Source organism: Lithobates pipiens, unplaced genomic scaffold (assembly GCF_037356315.1).
Source record: "Lithobates pipiens isolate NorthernLeopardFrog02 unplaced genomic scaffold, aLitPip1_a1.2 Scaffold_57, whole genome shotgun sequence".
Lineage (NCBI taxonomy): Eukaryota > Metazoa > Chordata > Amphibia > Anura > Ranidae > Lithobates > Lithobates pipiens.
This window is the reverse complement of record NW_027507879.1, coordinates 580,240-598,213: the sequence shown is the minus strand read 5'-3', so window position 1 is coordinate 598,213 and position 17,974 is coordinate 580,240. Positions and strand designations below refer to the sequence as shown.

Here is a 17,974-nt window from a genome sequence, read left to right as displayed (position 1 = left end):
CAGCGAGGAGTGGATCAGAAACTTGCCTTAGGCGCCATCAAGGGGCAGATGTCAGCCTTGGCTGTCTTCTTTCAATATCTCTTGGCGAGTACATTTGTGCAAAGGTTTTGACACGTAGCCCCTACGTGGGATCTAAATCTGGTACTATCGGCTATTCAGAAACCGCCATTTGAAAATATTAGGAAAAATCCCTTTTCTCAGAAAGTAGTCTTTCTAGTGGCAATTACAGCTGCCAGGAGAGTTTCTGTATTAGCGGCTTTGTCGTGCAAGCCTCCCTACCTGGTTCTCCAGAAGGATAAGGCAGTGCTACGTCCACAGCCCTCCTTTCTTCAAAAGGTGGTTTTGGCCTTTCATCTAAATGAAGAAGTTGTGTTGCCATCCCTATGTTCTTAGCTGACACATCTGAAAGAATTTACATTCCCGGGTCGTGGTCTGGGCTCTACAGATGTATCTGTCTGCTACGGCTCCCTTTGAGGTCAAACTCTGTCTAGGGGGCTGGTCTGAAAAAGGTCTGGTGGTAGCGTCGACCACCATCTCTCGGAGCACGCACAGATCGTGGTTCAGGCTTGTGGCTTAAAGGGGCGGGTCTCCCCTTTCCTGTCACGGCTTGTTTCACCAAGGCAATTAAAACCTCCTTGGCTGCCAACATCACGTGTCATTTTACAAAGTTAACGTGAGTGCATCTTCAGATTCTTGCTGTGACCGCAAAGTTTTTGCAGGCGGCTTTGTGAAATTGAAATTTACACTTTCATTGAGTCACAAGTTATGAACGCATCTTTGGATGCGTATGTGGCCGCAGGTTTTGATGGCGGCCGTTTAAGGTGGCAACTCCTCTGAGGAGTTCCTCTTGTGATTGAAGTTGTTTTTTTTGCTTTTTCCACCCCTCGTTTTTTGACACTGCTTGGGGATGTCCCCAAGGTCAAGATTTAAAGGAGCTGTGTCTGTCAATGAATGTAAGAGAAAATAGAATTTTTGTATTCAATGTAAAATCCTTTTCTCTGAAGTTCATTGACGGACACAGCACCCACCCCTCCTATTTCTGGTTGTACTGCTTTTTGATGAACTGAGCTAAAGGAAGCACAGTGAGGGGTTATAGCCAGTGGGACCACCCCTTGGGCAGTGCTATGCAGTTTTTCTATTTTTACATGTTCTGCCTAGTTCTCTCCTGAAGGTGGCGATATAACCCTAAGATCAAGATTTAAAGGAGCGGTGTCCATCAATGAACTTTAGACAAAAGGATTTTATGGTGAGAACAAAAATCCTATTTTTTCTCCCATTCTTCTTTGTAGGGCCTCTCAAGCTCCATCAGGTAGGATGGGGAGCGTCGGTGCACAGCAGTTTTCAGATCTCACCAGACATGTTCATTCAGGTTCAAGTCTGGGCTACTCAAGTAGATTTACACAGTTGTCCTGTAGCCACTACTTTATCTTGGCTGGGTGCTTAGGGTCGTAGTCCTTTTTGAAAGATGAACCTTCTCCCCTGCCTGAGGTCTAGTGAGCTTTTGAGCTGGTTTTCGTCAAGGGTGACCTCAATCCTGACTAGTCTCCCAGTTTCTGCTGCTGAAAAACATCCCCACAGCATGATGCTTCCACCACCATACTTCACTGTAGGCATGGTATTACATAGTTGGGTTGAAAAAAAGACAAGTCCATCTAGTTCAACCACAAAAAAAAAAAAAAAAAAAATCATACAATCCCATATACCCAATTCTATACCCACAGTTGATCCAGAGGAAGGCAAAAAAACACAGCAGAGCATGATCCAATTTGCTAAAACAGGGAAAAAATTGCTTCCTGATCCCCCGAGAAGCAATCCGATTCTCCCCGGATCAACTTTACCTATAAATGTTAGTACCCAGTTATATTATATACACTTGGGAAATAATCCAGGCCTTTCTTAAAGCAATCTACTGAGCTGGCCAGAACCACCTCTGCAGGGAGTCTATTCTACATTTTCACAGCTCTTACTGTGAAGAAACCTTTCCGTATTTGGTAATGAAATCTCTTTTCCTCTAGACGTAGAGAGGGCCTTGTCCTCTTTGTTGACTGTAAAGTGAATAACTCAACACCAAGTTCACTATATGGACCCCTTATATATTTGTACATGTTGATCATATCCTCTTTTAATCTCCTCTTATCAAGAGTGAATAAATTCAGTTCCCCTAATCTTTCCTCATAGCTGAGCTCCTCCATGCCTCTTATGAGTTTGGTTGCCCTTCTCTGCACTTTCTCCAGTTCCCCAATATCCTTTTTGAGAACTGGTGCCCAAAACCGAACTGCATATTCCAGATGAGGTCTTACTAATGATTTGTACAGGGACAAAATTATATCTCTCTGGAGTCCATACCTCTATTAATACAAGAAAGGACTTTGCTTGCTTTAGAAAACGCAGCTTGGCATTGCATGCTATTATTGAGCTTATGATCTTCTAAAACACCCAGATCCTTCTCCACTAATGATCCCCCCAGTTGTACTCGGCCTAAAATGTATGATGCATATTCGTAGCCCCCAAGTGCATAACTTTACATTTCTCAACATTAAACCCCATTTGCCACATAGTCGCCCAATTAGACAGAGCATTGAGGTCGGCTTGTAAATTGGAGACATCCTGTAAGGACGTTATTCCACTGCATAGCTTGGTGTCATCTGCAAAGACGGAAATGTTAATTTTGATCCCAGACCTAATATCATTTATAAAGATATTAAAAAGTAAGGGTCCCAGCACTGAACCTTGGGGTACACCACTGATAACCTTAGACCATTCAGAGTAAGAATCATTAACCACTACTCTCTGAATTCTGTCTTTTAGCCAATTTTCTATCCATCTACAAACTATTTCCAAACCTGTAGACTTTACCTTACACATGAGCCATGTGTACGGAGTTGTATCAAACGCTTTTTCAAAATCCAAGTATACCACATCTACCGCCACTCTGTCCAAGGTTTTACTTACCTCCTCATAAAAAGAAATCAGGTTTGTCTAACAACTTCTGTCTTTCATGAATCCATGCTGTCTGTTGCTTAAAATATTTTTTTCCTGCAAGTACTCGTCTGTGGTCTTTTATTAATCTCTCCAGTATCTTCCCAACTATAGAAGTTTAAACGAACAGGTCTATAGTTACTTGGTAAATACTTTGTTCCCTTTTTAAATATAAGCACCACATTGGCCCTGCGCCAATCCAGTGGTACTATTCCTGTCATTAATGAGTCCCTAAAAATTGGATAAAATGGCTTTGAAATGCCAGAGCTCAATTCTTTAAGGATCCGTGGGTGGATGCCATCAGGTCCAGGTGCTTTATCCACCTTTATTCTGTCCAAATATTTCTGGACCATATCACTTTTGAGCCATTGTAGATTTGAGGTGTCACTACCACCCCCATTATGGACATGAGCCCCCCCCATGCTCCTTTGTGTACACAGAGCTGAAGAAAATATTTCATAAATTAGCCTTCTCTTTGTCCCCAGTCACCCACTCCAGAATATTTTTTGTAAAGGGCCTACATTCTCAGACTTGACCCTTTTTACTATTAATATATTTGAATATTTTTTTGGTGTTTGTCCTACTATCTTTTACAATCTGTCTTTCGGTTTGAATTTTTGCATCCTTGATTTCCTTTTTACATATTCTGTTATATTCTTTGTAACATTTAAATGACACTAGTGTTCCTTCGTTTTTATATTTTTTTTAAAATATCTTTTCTTATAGTTTATAGCTTTTTTAACTTTGGCCGTGAGCCACATAGGTTTTATTTTTAGCCTTTTAAACTTCTTGCCCATGGGTATATACTTTGCCGTGAGATCACAAACAGTCTTTTTGAAGAATTCCCATTTCTGTTCTGTGCCCATTGATGCCAATGTTCTCTCCCAGTCTAGGTCCTGAAGAGCAGCCCTCATCCTTGGAAAATTTGCACTCTTGAAATTAAGTGTTTTTATCTTTCCCGTATGGGAATTTTGCTTACAGCTAACATCAAATGAAATAATGTTATGGTCACTGCTACCCAGGTGTTCCTTTATCTGAACATTAGTAATACGCTCTGCATGGTTTGAGATTACCAGGTCCAACAGAGCATCATTCCTAGTTGGGGCCTCAAACTGAACCATAAAATTGTCCTGTAATAGGTTTTTAAATTTTTGCCCTTTTACTGTCCCAGCAGTGCCATTACTCCAGTCAATTTTTGGGTAGTGAAAATCCCCCATTATTACCAACTGATCTGCACCCTCCTCATTTAGGTGCAGTTTGTCCCTTCTATAGTACCGGTTATCAACTGAGAAGTTGTCCCAGTCCTCCAGGAACCCAAACCCCTCCTTACTACACCAGATCTTTAGCCACTTGTTTACTTCCTTAATCTCCCTCTGCCTTTCTGGTGTGGCTTGATGTACCGGGTAGTATTCCTGAGAATACTACCTTGGAGGTCCTTTTCCTCAATTTAGCTCCCTGAAATCATTCTTCAGGACACTCCATCTGCCTCTGACTTTGTCATTGGTGCCAACATGCACCATGACAGCTTGGTCTTCCCCAGCCCCTCCCAGTAATCTGTCCACCAGATCCATGATGTGCCAAGCGTCCGGTAGACAACATACAGTTTGGCGCTTCAGGTCTTTGTTACAGATTGCCCTCTCTGTCCTCCTAAGAATTGAGTCCCCTACCACCAGAATCTCTTTCCTTTCCTTTTAACCCCCCCCCCCCCACTTCCCCTTGGAGGAGTTCTTCCCTTGGCAGCTAGGAGAATCTCTCGGCTCCAGCAGTGCTGGTCCCTGACTGGGATCACCAATGTCATTCAATGGAGCGTACTTATTGGGATGCTCCAGCCTTGGATCGGCCTTCCTGGCACTTGCCCCTCTACCCTTCCTGACTGTCACCCATCTACTCTTTGCTCTTGCCTGCACCACTTTGTCTCCACCCACCTCTGTGCTGGCCCCTGCCGTGTACGTTCCTGGCTCTCCTTTAGTGTGGAGGGTCCTCTCAGTGCTGACAGTTGCTTCCCCAGTTTCAGAACCTTGGCTTCCAGGGTAACAATGTGCTTACATTTTGCACAGCAGTATTAGCCCTCGACCAGATGAAAAAGGAACACATACATGCCGCAAGATGTACACAGAATTGCCTCTCCACACCCGCCGGGCATCGTACCTATTCATTTAATGAGGATTAGAGATTATACCCAGTCCAAATTACTGACACTTCCTGACACTAATACTCAACAAGACAGTACACTGGTACTCAGACTCACAGGCACCGCTTATCACCTGGTATTGGCCAGGTGATAAGTGGTGCCTGAAGAGTGTTTTCCTTCTGACCACTCTACCATACAGGCCTGATTGGTGGAGCACTGCAGGGATGGTTGTTCTTCTGGAAGTCCTTCATCTTGCCACATAGAAACACTGGAGCTCTGTCAGAGTGACCATCAGATTCTTGGTCACCTCCCTGACTAAGGCACTTCTCTCCTGATGACTGTTTGGCTGGGCTCCCGGTTCTAGTTACAGTCCTGGTGGTTTCAAGCTTACATTTATGGATGATGGCTGCTACTAATTGGCATCTCCAATGCTGCAGAAAATTTCCTGTACCCTTTCCTAGATCTGTTCCTCAATACAATCCTGTCTTGGAGTTCTACAGACAATTTCTTGGACTTCATGGCTTGGTTTGTGCTCTGACATGCACTGTTAACTGCGGAGCCTTATATAGACAGGTGTGTGCCTTTCCAAATCATGCCCAATCAATTGAATTTACCTCAAGTGGACTCAAATCAAGTTGTAGAAACATCTTGAGGATTATTAGTGGAAACAGGATGCACCTGAGCTCAATATTGCTATGAATACCTATGTACATGTTATTTTTTTTCTTTTTCAGTTTTTTATTTTTTAATAAACTTGGAAAGATTTCAAAGAAACTTTTTCACGTTGTCAGTAAGGGTGTTTGTAGCATTTTGGGGAAAATAATGAATTTAATCCATTTTGGAAAAAGGCTACCAAGTAATAAAATGTGGAAAAAGTGAAGCGCTGTGAATAGTTTTCAGATGCACTGTAGATGTTTACGTTCGGTTGTGATATGATGGCATATCTAATCAGAAAGTGATGTAAATGAAATGCAAAGCCAGGAGAAAGATGAGGCTTTAAAGTTCTGCTGGGATTCTGTATTAATGCACAAGTTAATATACAGTAGATGTAACTTCTTGACTATCAAAAACTGTTTTTTTTTTTTTCCCCTCTCCCTCTAGTTTTGGCAAGATTGCAAGGAGAGAGGTGACCTTAGAAAGCCCAAGGTATGTATAAAAATGTTTGCATTCAATGCATTTTTTATTTTTTCTTTGTCAGGTGGGTTACCATAGACTTGGTTTTCTGTGATCTGTACAATATTACTATTATCTAGCCTATGTGTATTTATTGTGTTTATTGACCCAAAAAACGTATATAATAAAGTAGCATAAACCAAAATGAAATACGTGGTCTTCTGGTGGTCTTCTGGAGCGCCAGATGACGTCGCTCTGACGAAACTCGTAGGGCGTGGCCAAGGACGCGCACCTTCACATTGGGAAACAGGCAGCGACGCCGGCGAAGCTGACACAAATGCGGATTGTTTTTAACAACATTACCATATGCGGAAGTAAAAGGGTGAATATTCCCCCCAGCACAGCGGGAGCAGAGCCCAAAGAGAGCAGCACAGTGGCTTATACTGTGATCGCTCGGCTAACCGATTTGAGGGTTTTCTCTCTGGTGAGCGCAATTATATTTCCCTAACACTGAGTGGCGCACCGGAGAGGAATGTTCCTAATCTTCCTGCACTAGTCACCTTATCCTCTCCTTTTTGCCATAAAGACTTTATGCGATTTTCAGCAACTGAGTGATGCGATTTGGAAAAAATTCTTTTGGACATTGAAAGATTTTCTCTTGCTATTTATACGAGCACTTTGGATTGTTAGTTCTGGAACTTATGGTTATAGAATATTGCCTTTAGACCACTAACGTTTTGGATTGTGGTTTATATATATATATTTCTTTACATATGTTTTTTATCCATTTCTTTTTTATATTTGATATATTCATTATTGTTTATTGCACATGTGTAATTTTGGGCTGCACATTGTTGGGAACTTTATAACATATATATATTAACACGAAGTTATAAGTGGTACACTTATAGACATTCGGTAAAGACCACCGTACGGTGGACACCAGAAGACCACGTATTTCATTTTGGTTTATGCTACTAGTTTTTTGGGTCAATAAATAAATACACATAGGCTAGATAATAGTAATATTGTACAGATCACAGAAAACCAACACATTTATTTTCCGCACCTAGGTGCACGTTAGGAAGGGTTTTAGCGCGAAAGCTCAATTTATTTTCTACATTTCCGGCCTACTCCTTTATCTAAAGAAGTAGGATCTAAGCATAGGCAGCTTTTAACCCCTTGGGCTTTATCTCACAACCTTTTTCCATCTATCCTTTCAGCTAGTAATCTTTGCAGAATCTGTCCATAGCGCAATCTTAATAATTCATTTTTCTTTTTTTTACCATAGACTTGGTTGTCATAATAGAATCTCAACTTTTTGAGCCAAATCAGACTTGAGCCTTGTGGCAATGCGTAGTTTTCTGCAATACGTTGTAAACAACATGCTCTAGGTGCTGTAAGTTGTGGTGATATTAACCACTTGCCGACCGCTGCAAGCCGATAGACATCGGCACAATGACAGTGGGGGAAATGGGTGTACCTATTAATAGGCTGGGATAGCAGGCGTGCGCCCCCGCCGCGTATAGCTCTGTCTGCCGGTCTCTTGGTGATCATGTCATAGAGCCTCAGCTCACCTAAGTCATCATCCCAGTATTGATAGTTTCAGCTGGCGATTCTCAAGGCAGAAGTGATGGAGTAGCTAAATGGGTTCCACCCCTTTGTTTACCTGGCTAACAACGGCCAGGTAAGTAGCAGATCAGAACGATCTGTGTCTATCGGCTACATGGGAGACCATACAGATTTGGGGTCCAGTAGACCCAAAATCTCTCCAAAAAGAGGACCTGTCACTGCCCATGCTATCACCTCACATGCCTTCTATTGTAAGTGACTGAACCGGCATCTGGCCCGGGTTTTTCCAGCCGCTGTGGCAGGCTGGGTTCCGGTTGGGATGTTGTGGTCTACTTGAGTCCACGCTCAGGTGCACTTTAAATGAGCAGGAAGAGAGCTCTGGCCTGAGACTCAGAAGGGAATCAGAGAGAGTAGCTCTGTTTGGATTGAAAAAGGTTTGCTTTACCACGTTTTGTGGGTGACAAGGACCAGCCCCACACCATATAGAAGGGAGTCTTACTATATAGTTTAGAGCCTTGAGACTTTGCTAACCTCTGCTAAATTAACCTGGCAAACCACCAGATTTTAAAGAAACTGCCTGAACTCTGACCTCATTTTCTAGAAACGGTGATCCCCACAAGCTAATCTCACACACACACACACACACACACACACACACACTTGTAATGAAAAATTGGAAACATTGCATTTCAATGTCACAAGGCACTGTACATGCCGGAACGTGTGTGTAGCGCATCAAATGTACATTGTAGTGTGTTGTAGTGCACGGCGCTAAAACCATCTGTTGGGTGCCATTACCAATTAATTGCTTCAGCCCCAGAAGATTTTACTGCCTTCCTGACCCGACCACTTTTTGCGATTCAGCACTGCGTCATTTTAACTGACAATTGCACACTGCGACACTGCACCAAACAAAATTGGCATCCCCCCCCCCCCCCCCCAACAAAAAGAGCTTTCTTTTGGGTGGTATTTGATCTCTGTGGTTTTTATTTTTTGCGTTATAAACAAAGTGCGGCAATTTTCAAAAAAGCTCAATATTTTTTTGCTATAATATACATACATTTTTTTTTTCTCAGTTTAGGCCGATATGTATACTTCTACATATTTTTTGGTAAATATCACAATAAGTGTATATTGATTGATTTGATTGGAATACCGAGGCTTACATTTTTTGTTTTTCTCTGTGGTCTTACTCATCAGTATTTTATTTATATTTTACTGATCGTTATTTTATATATGGTTTTGCTATTGCTTGAAATATCTGTGAAAAGCTAGATGTACCACTTGGAATATAAAAACTTTAGCTTTAAATCCCCAAATTAAATACAAATAAATAGAGCCTGTTTTTGTTTAATAAAAGCAATAGTACAACTTTTATAAATGACACCGTAGGGCAGGAGGGGTGGGCCTAGTGTGGAACTCTTGATTGGCTGTCAACTCCACCCCCCCCCCCCTTTCACTGCTGTTACATTGTGGGGGTAGGGAGGGGGGTGTTGAGAACAAATAAAGAGCGAAAATTTTGAAAAAAAATTGTTTTGCTTTTGTTTGTTATAAAATTTTTAAATAGTTTTTCCACTTCACTGATGGGCACTGATAAGGCGGCACAGACGATGGGCACTGATATGTGTCACTGGTAGGCTTCACTGATGGGTGACACTGATATGCAGCACTGATGAGCATTGATAGGCGGCGCTGATGGGAACTCATGGGGGGGGCACTGATAGGCGACACTGATGGGCACTGATAGGCGACACTGGGCATCCCTGTTGGCAGTGGTAGGCTTTGTGATTGGGCACTCATTGGCAGCTGCCTGGTCATTGATTAGCATTTCCCTGGTGGTCTAGGGGGGCATACCTGGTGGTCAGGACAGGATAACTGAACCACCGCCCGGCCGTCATTCTGCTATAGGCCGGGTGGCAAGTGGTTAAAGTGGAGCGTTAAGCATAAGGGATTTTTTATTTGTTTTTCTTTTTTGAAAGGGGGGGGGTGTACCATTCTGCGCCCATTTTACGACTATTCTCCTTCATTTCTCGCGTAGGAACAACATTAATGAAAGGAAGGGATGTGTTTTTGTTTTTCATTTGTTCACCATTAAGTCATTCTCTTCCATTCAGTCCAGGTCTTTCAGTTAATATATAATTTGATAGTGTTTTAGCGTATATAGTATTAAAATATCTTATTCACTTTTCTCCTAGGATGAAATGGAATGGGGAAAATCGAACTACTTTCAGATCAAAAGAATAAAAGAGGTGAGTGTTTAACTGAGAATCGGCTGACATTTTATTAATGTTTTACGACAGGCTCACTTTGACCTCTGCTGTAGTATACTTTTCTTTATTGTACATCATAGGACACAGAGCCTTAAGTATTTACTTAGTGGGTTACAGCTACCTTAAGGTGTTGACACGGGCACACCCAATACAGGAAGTTGACTCCCCTATATAATCCCTCCTCCTTCCAGGAAAACCTTAATTTTTTCGCCAATGTCTAAAGGTGTTGGCACGAATGAAGATGTGCTCTGCAGAGCTCCAGGAGGGATCCATGCTGGATTTAAAAAGCCTCCACAACCGGATCCATCCCGCCACTGCGGCTCTAAGATGGCACCCGGGCCTCGCATAGAAGAATGAGGTTTTGCCTGTAGCGCTCCTCTTTGAGGGCTGGACCCTAGGAACCAGGACTCTTTTTGGTCTTGTTACATTACCTAAGGCTGTCCTGAGGGGTGTGCTATACATACTCCAAGGTAGTGGAACCCCTATTAAACAGAACCCAGTCTTTGATTGTTTAACTGCGCTGCCTGCCGTGATGGGGGAAGTTTTGATCTGTCTGTTTACAGCAGTATACTGCAGCGATGAAAATGTAAGAGGAAAGCATAGGAACTGCAAAGTCCACCTATAACTTTTCTTTCAAATATATTCTAAAATGCCTAACTTCTCTAGAGGGAGTAATAGTGTATAGACCATGTTTAAATCTGTGCTAATACAGCCCCCCCGAGGTGACTCTTGCTAAAGCACAGGAAAGGGCGTGGCACATAGACAATCAGGCTCACACCTGAAAAAGCTTAAAGGTGATACTCTGGGAAACTAACAGTGTCTATCAGAGCATCTGAAGCAAGGCTTCCACATAACACAGAAGCGCTGGTGCACGTGAGAGGTTTACACTATTTGCAGTACAGGAAAAAACGTATTGTTTAGCATGAGATCATTCTATGCTGCCACTGTTTTTCCTACTGTTGTTGAAAGAAGTAGAACAGTTCTTGGAGTACCTTTTGGTTTTTGTGCTTTGCACTATGGCTTCAAGGCTTACTACTAAGGCAACAAAACCACCCCCAGGCGCTGGGAACTCCAGACATGCCTCCACATTGTCATCCTCTCTGGAGATACCCGACATGGCAAGCCATGGTGAGTCATTGGAAGCAATTGGTGGTGCAACTGCTTCTTACACTTCAGCCCCTGTATATGTGACAGAAGATGCATTTTCCTCTGCCCTGCAAGGCTTAGAAAATAAGATTAGCGGCTTTAATAGCATTCTCCATTAAAGGGGATAAGAATTGTGCTAGATCCCTCTCTCCAACTCCAAACCCCTTACCAGGGGAACAGTGGGGACAGGATGAGATATTGCCCTCAAACCATCGGGGGAAAAAACAATTACTCCTCTGCGAAGGAAACAGTTGAGGTTTCAGCTTCACAATCTGAGGTACAAATCCTTACGGACATGGTTCGCTCCACTTTCATGCTACCCTTATCGGTCAGCTAAAGGTCTAATTTCTTCTTTGGATTCATTGAAACCTTCAAAACCAGTGCATGCGTTTTGAGTCCACACATTACTAGAGAAGTTTATTTATACTGAATGGGATCGTCAGGATAAGCATTTTCTCTCTCCAAAGAGATTCTCGGCTCTATATCCTATGGAGGAAAAGTTCAACAAAAAATTGAAAGTTCCAGCAGTAGATGCTGCAATTTCCTGTTTGAATAAAAGTTTAACTTGTCCAGTGGACAATGCACAAATGCTAAAGGATCCAACAGATAAAAAGTTGGAATTCCTGTTAAAATCCTCTTTTTCTTTAGCAGGTACTGTTGCTCAACCTGCAATTGCAGCTATAGGCATCTGTCAGTCCTTAAAAGACCAGTTCACGGAGGTCCTTAACAAGCTCCCTGCACAACAGGCCAGTGAGTTGGCTGATTTGCCAAAAGCATTATGTTTTGCCATAGATGCTATGAAGGAATTTATTCACCAGGTGTCTCTCCTTGCACTTGTGCTAGTACACATGCGTAGGACCCTTTGGCTAAAGGATTGGTCTTGCGAAGCACCCTGCAAAAACCTACTGTCTAGTTTCCCATTTCATGGGGACTGGGGAGCGATTATTTGGATAAATACATCCAGACAATTTCCAGTGGAAAAAGTACTTTTTGCCAGTCAAAAGAAAGTATAAACGTCCTTCATTTAAACTGACTTTCTCTCCTGCGCCAAGTGCATACGCCTCTAGGCAGTGCTGGCGGCTTCCACAGTCAGATCCTAGAGGAAGATCACATGATCAGGCCCAAGCTCAAAGGAAGACCTGGAGCCGCAAGACTACAAAGGCTAATACTAAGACCTCTTTATGAAGAGGCATCTCCCTCACCAAGATGGGGGGGGGAGACTTCTACATTTCACAGAAGTCTGGCAGAGGGAAACTCAGGACAGATGGGCTCTCGCCACAGTGACTCTAGGATACAAACTAGAGTTTCGGGAGTCTCTACCATCACACTTTCTGATATCAAACGTTCCCAATGATCTAGGGAAAAGACGATCCCGGTTTTAAGTATTGGACCGATTGTTGACTCGGGGTGATCGTGCAGATCCCCACGGAAGAGCAGGGTTTGGGTTTATTTTAAGTCCTGTTTGCAGTGCCAAAGCCGAATGGGGATATCGGGCCCATTCTGGATCTAACAAATCTAAATTGGTTCCTAAAAATTTGCTCACTTCGAATGGAGTCGATCAGGTCATTGGTCTCCATCCTACAACGTGGAGAACTTCTGGCGTCCATCAACATCAGGGACGCATATCTGCATGTCCCTATATTAACCGCTCACCAAAGGCGATTTGAAGTGGAACGGCACTTTCAGTTTGTGGCCTTACCCTCGGGCTAGCCACAGCACCATGGGTATTCACATAAATACTGGTTCTACCTCTAGCCAGGTTGAGGGCACAGGGCATAACAGTGTTGGCGTACCTAGACAATCTATTGTTAATAGACCAGTCAGTGACTTGCTTAAAGTGGTGTTGCCACCAAAAATTAAAAAAGTGATTAAAAATCTTAAAAGAAAAAAAAAAAAATTGGAAAAAAAAATGTTGACTCACCTCTAAAATACCTGCTGCCTTCTTCCTTGCCTGGGCTGGTGACGTCACTTCGCCTCGTGCCGTACAGTCATGAGTCCCAGATGACTGTGCGGCGTATCACGGCGCCCTGTGCCGCTCGCACATGCCCACATTATGAATGACGGCGGAGCGGGGAACGAGGGGGGGCTTTGTTCCCCCACATCGCTTGACCCTGGGACAGGTAAGTGTCCGATTATTAAAAGCCAGCAGCTGCAGTATTTGTAGCTGCTGACTTTTAATTTTTTTTTTTTTTTTTTTTTTTTAGGGGCACCCCACTTTAAGGCAAAGCATACTCATTACAACCAGTTACCTGGAAAGTCTTTGTTGGATCCTCAACCTAGAGAAGTATTACTTAAAACCAGTAAGAAGGCTTTACTGGATGGATTGCTGGGGCCTGATCATAGATACAGCCCAGAAAAGGGTGGTGTTGCCTCCAGAAAAGATCGGTTCCATACAAGAGCTGGTACCGATGGTCAGGTCAAAAGCAAATCCTTCAATTCGCCTTTGCATGAGGTTTAGGAAATATGGTAGCTTCGTTCAAAGCATTCCCCTATGCCCAGTTCCATTCAAGACTGTTGCAAAACAGATTCCCCTCTGCTTGGAACAAGATGATCCAAGCTTTTGACTTGCCAATGCGGCTGTGCCCAAGCGTTTCAAAGCCTCAGTTGGTGGTTACGAAGCTAGAATTTGCTGAAGGGGAAATCCTTCAGACCAATAATCTGTAAAGTAGTAACAGATGCCAGCCTGCTGGGGAGTGATACTAGAGGGGACGGCTATCCAGGGACAGTGGTCAAAACTCGAAAGTGCCCTGCCCATCAACATCCTAGAGATTCGGGCCGTGTATCTGGCTCCGAAAACCTGGACCTCCAGGTTAAAGAATTGTCCAGTCTGGATTCAATCCGTCAATGCCACAGCTGTGGCCTGTATCAGTCACCAAGGGGGCACCAAGAGTCTGTCAGCTCAGAGAGAGGTGAACCATAGCCTAACTTGGGCAGAAAGGAATGTCCCATTCCTATCGGCAGTTTTCATTGCGGGAGTAGAAAATTGGCAGGCGGACTATCCAAGTCGCCAGCAGTTATTCCAAGGGGAATGGTCTCTTCACCCCAAAGTGTTTTGGGCTGTTTGCCAAAGATGGGGGACTCCGGAAATAGATCTTCTAGCGTCCAATTTCAACATGAAGTTAGTCAACTTTGTGTCCAGAACAAGGGACCCACTCACATACAGCACAGATGCGCTGGTAACCCCATGGGATCAGTTTTCACTGATCTACGCTTTTCCCCCGATTCAGTTGCTAGCTCAAGTTCTTTGCAGGATCAAGCTGGAAAGAAAGCCGTTAATTCTGGTAGCACCAGCATGGCCCAGAAGGTCATGGTACGCAAAGATCGTAAAGATGGCAGTGGAGGGTCCTTGACCTCTCCCACTAAGGCCAGACCTGCTATCGCAGAGGCCGATATTCCATCCTACTTTACGAATGCTAAATTTAACGCCTGGGCCTTCCAGGTCTGTTAGCTCAACTTTAATCAATGTAAGGAAACCAGTTTCCAGAGCTGTATATTGTAGAGTTTGGAAAACTTAAGTATCCTGGTGTGAATCCAAGGGCTGCCACCCTCAGAGATATATTATAGGCTGAATCCTTGCCTTTCTACAATTGGGCGTAGAGATGAAGTTGGCCCCAAGTACTATTAAGGGCCAAGTCTCAGCCTTATTGGTTTTATTTCAAAAAACGCTTGCTACGCATGCTTTAGTCTGGGGTTTTATGCAAGGGGTGATGAAGATTAATCCACCAGTTAAATTACGTTTAACCCCTTGGGACTTGAATTTAGTTTTCAGTGTTACAAAAACCGCCATTTGAACCATTACAGCAAGTCCTGACTAGGAAGCTGATTTTTTTGGTTGCTATATCCTCAGCAAGGAGGGTTTCAGAATTGGCTGCTCTTGTAAAGAGCCATATTTGTTTATTCATGAGGACAGAGTGGTGTTATGCCCTCGTCCAGGTTTTTTGGCAAAAGTGGTTTCAGGCTTTCATCTGAATGAAGATATTGTCCTGTCATCGTTTTCCCAAAACCATGTTCCAGGGAAGAATATTCACTACATTGTCTTGATGTAGTGAGAGCAGTGAAAATCTATGGTCAGATGTCTTATTTATTCTACCAGAGGGTCCTAAAGGACAGGCAGCATTGAAATCCACTGTTGCTAAGTGGATTCGGCAAGTTAGAATTCAAACATATGATTTAAGGGGTAAGATTCTCCCTATTTAAGTTAAAGCGCACTCTACCAGAGCTGTTAGTGCTTCTTGGGCAGTGTGTCACCAGGCCTCCTTTGCTCAGATCTGCAAGGCCGCAACTTGGTCTTCGGTCCATACATTAACAAAATTTTACCAAGTGGATGTAAGTAGGAATGAGGATATTGCCTTCAGACACAGTGTGCTGCAGGCAGCAGTACAATTCCTCAAAGTCTGTGGCTGCCCTATGGGTTATGTCTCCCTCCCATCAAGTAGCATTGCTATGGGAAGTCCCACTATATAAATAAGCCTCTGTGTCCTATGATGTATGAAAAAGAAAATGGATTTTTATAATGGCTTACCTGTAAAATGCTTTTCTTGGAGTACATCATGGGACACAGAGGTCCCGTCCCTCTTCTTTTATGGGGTTTAAGTATATTTTTTATATTGCCCGGCTACAAAAACTGAGGTACTCCTGGAAGGAGGAGGGGTTATATAGGGCAGTCAACTTCCTGTATTGCCTGTGCCCGTGTCAACACTTGAAGGTAGCTATAACCCACTAAGTAAATTTTAAGGCGCTGTGTCCTATGATGTACTCCAAGAAAAGTATTTAACAGGTACCGTATATACTCGAGTATAGGCCGACCCGAGTATAAGCCGAGGCCCCCAATTTACCCCCAAAAAACTGGGAAACCTATTGACTCGTGTATAAGCCGAGGGTGAGATATGCCTGTCCATCCCTGTGTGTGTGTGTCCATCCATCCATCCATCCCTGTGTGTGTGTGTGTGTCCATCCATCCCTGTGTGTGTGTGTGTCCATCCATCCATCCATCCCTGTGTGTGTGTGTGTCCATCCATCCATCCCTGTGTGTGTGTGTGTCCATCCATCCATCCATCCCTGTGTGTGTGTCCATCCATCCATCCCTGTGTGTGTGTCCATCCGTGTGTGTGTGTGTGTGTGTGTGTGTGTGTGTGTGTGTGGCCTTGTGTGTCCAGCCTACCTGTGTCCCGAGCCTCCGTCCGGTCCCGTCCCGTCCCGAGCCTCCGTCCGGTCCCGTCCCGTCCCGAGCCTCCGTCCGGTCCCGTCCCGAGCCTCCGTCCGGTCCCGTCCCGAGCCTCCGTCCGGTCCCGTCCCGAGCCTCCGTCCGGTCCCGTCCCGAGCCTCCGTCCGGTCCCGTCCCGAGACTCCGTCCGGTCCCGTCCCGTCCCGAGCCGAGCCTCCGTCCGGTCCCGTCCCAGGATCACCGCTCTTCGTCGGCGCCCATTCCCCTGTTCAAATGCCGCGCCTCCCTGTCTGTGATAGGCGGAACACAATTTCCCAGCAGCCTGTGTTCCGCCTATCACGGACATCGTCTCATCCTCGTCCGTAGTACGAGGATGAGACGATGTCCGTGATAGGCGGAACACAGGCTGCTGGGAAATTCAGTGTTCCGCCTATCACAGGCGAAGGCGGAGCCGGAGGCGCGGCTTTTGAATTATAGAATGGCCGCTGTCTGTCTGCTCGACACGCTGATCGAGCAGGCAGACAGCGATGACTCGAGTATAAGCCGAGGGGGGCACTTTCAGCCTCAAAAAAGAGGCTGAAAATCTCGGCTTATACTCGAGTATATACGGTAAGCAGTTATAAAAATCCTATTTTGGTGTTCTACTAAAATTCCTATCCACTTGTAAATACCAGGCTTTCCTGCCATCACACCAGTACATTTAAGTACTTTTTTTTTTTTTCAAATGGGTAGATATTTTCAGATATCTCCAGTAATTTTCAGGCTTTGCAGTTTTATTGAAAAATGTTTACCAATGTGCCTCTGTAAATATATTTTGGCTTCTCCTCAGGTGGCTGCCTTGTATGATGAGCTGAAAAAGCGTGTTTCTCATTTCAACATGCATGTTAATGAACGAGCAAGCGTGGATCCAGACTACAAACACAAGCAGCGCTTCATACTCCAGGTTTATAGCTGCATTCAAAGTTGTACATAATTAAACCTTTTTTCCCTATCTGCAGATATGAATAATATTTCTTAATTTTGTTGGCTTTTATATAATTATACTTCAGTAGAATAGTCCATAGTGTTTTCCAGGGAATGTTGGCCCATTCACATCGGCCCTAGTCCCAAAAGAGTTGCAGGCTAATCTGCCTGTGTTAGCCATACATACAAATGCAAAAGCATGTTCGGTGTAAATTTGTATTGGTTTTGAGGAGACTTACAGTGACAAATAAAAAAAAAATAAAAAAACGTAAACTATTTAAGTATGTAGTCTCAAAGTAGATCTAAATGCTTTGCTTTATTTTTATTTTATTTTTTTTTCCTTATTGCATTCCTTACATTAAGGTAAAAAATATCCCAGTATTTGTATCCCCCCTCACCTCCCCAAATACCTACATCCTATCTTGATCCAGCACTGTATCGGTCTGCAGCGGCCCTCTCCTCTTACACAGGCAGCCGGATTTATTCGATCCTGCTGCTATTGATCAAATCATGTGAGCAGGGAATGAATGAATGACTTGTATAGCGCTACCTATGCGAACTGAATCGCCTCAGGGCGCTTTCTTGCCACCGGTGTCCATCTGCAGCTTTTTACGCGGTCCTTTGGCCTGCAGGGTC

General features: G+C 43.8%; 1 protein-coding gene across 3 annotated transcripts in view; it reads left to right on the top strand.

The window, feature by feature from the left end:
* The window catches only part of TDRD9 (tudor domain containing 9), a 391,054-nt gene that overhangs the window by 249,486 nt on the left and 123,594 nt on the right, over window positions 1-17,974 (top strand). For all 3 annotated transcript variants that reach the window (XR_013270091.1, XM_077467571.1, XM_077467570.1), the window contains exons 19-21: window positions 6,212-6,256; window positions 9,991-10,044; window positions 17,205-17,318. Coding sequence is in view for 2 of the 3 variants with exons in the window: in XM_077467571.1 (XP_077323697.1) it covers window positions 6,212-6,256; window positions 9,991-10,044; window positions 17,205-17,318 (213 nt within the window). In the remaining variant the exon portion in view is untranslated. The remainder of the gene's footprint in view (window positions 1-6,211; window positions 6,257-9,990; window positions 10,045-17,204; window positions 17,319-17,974) is intronic.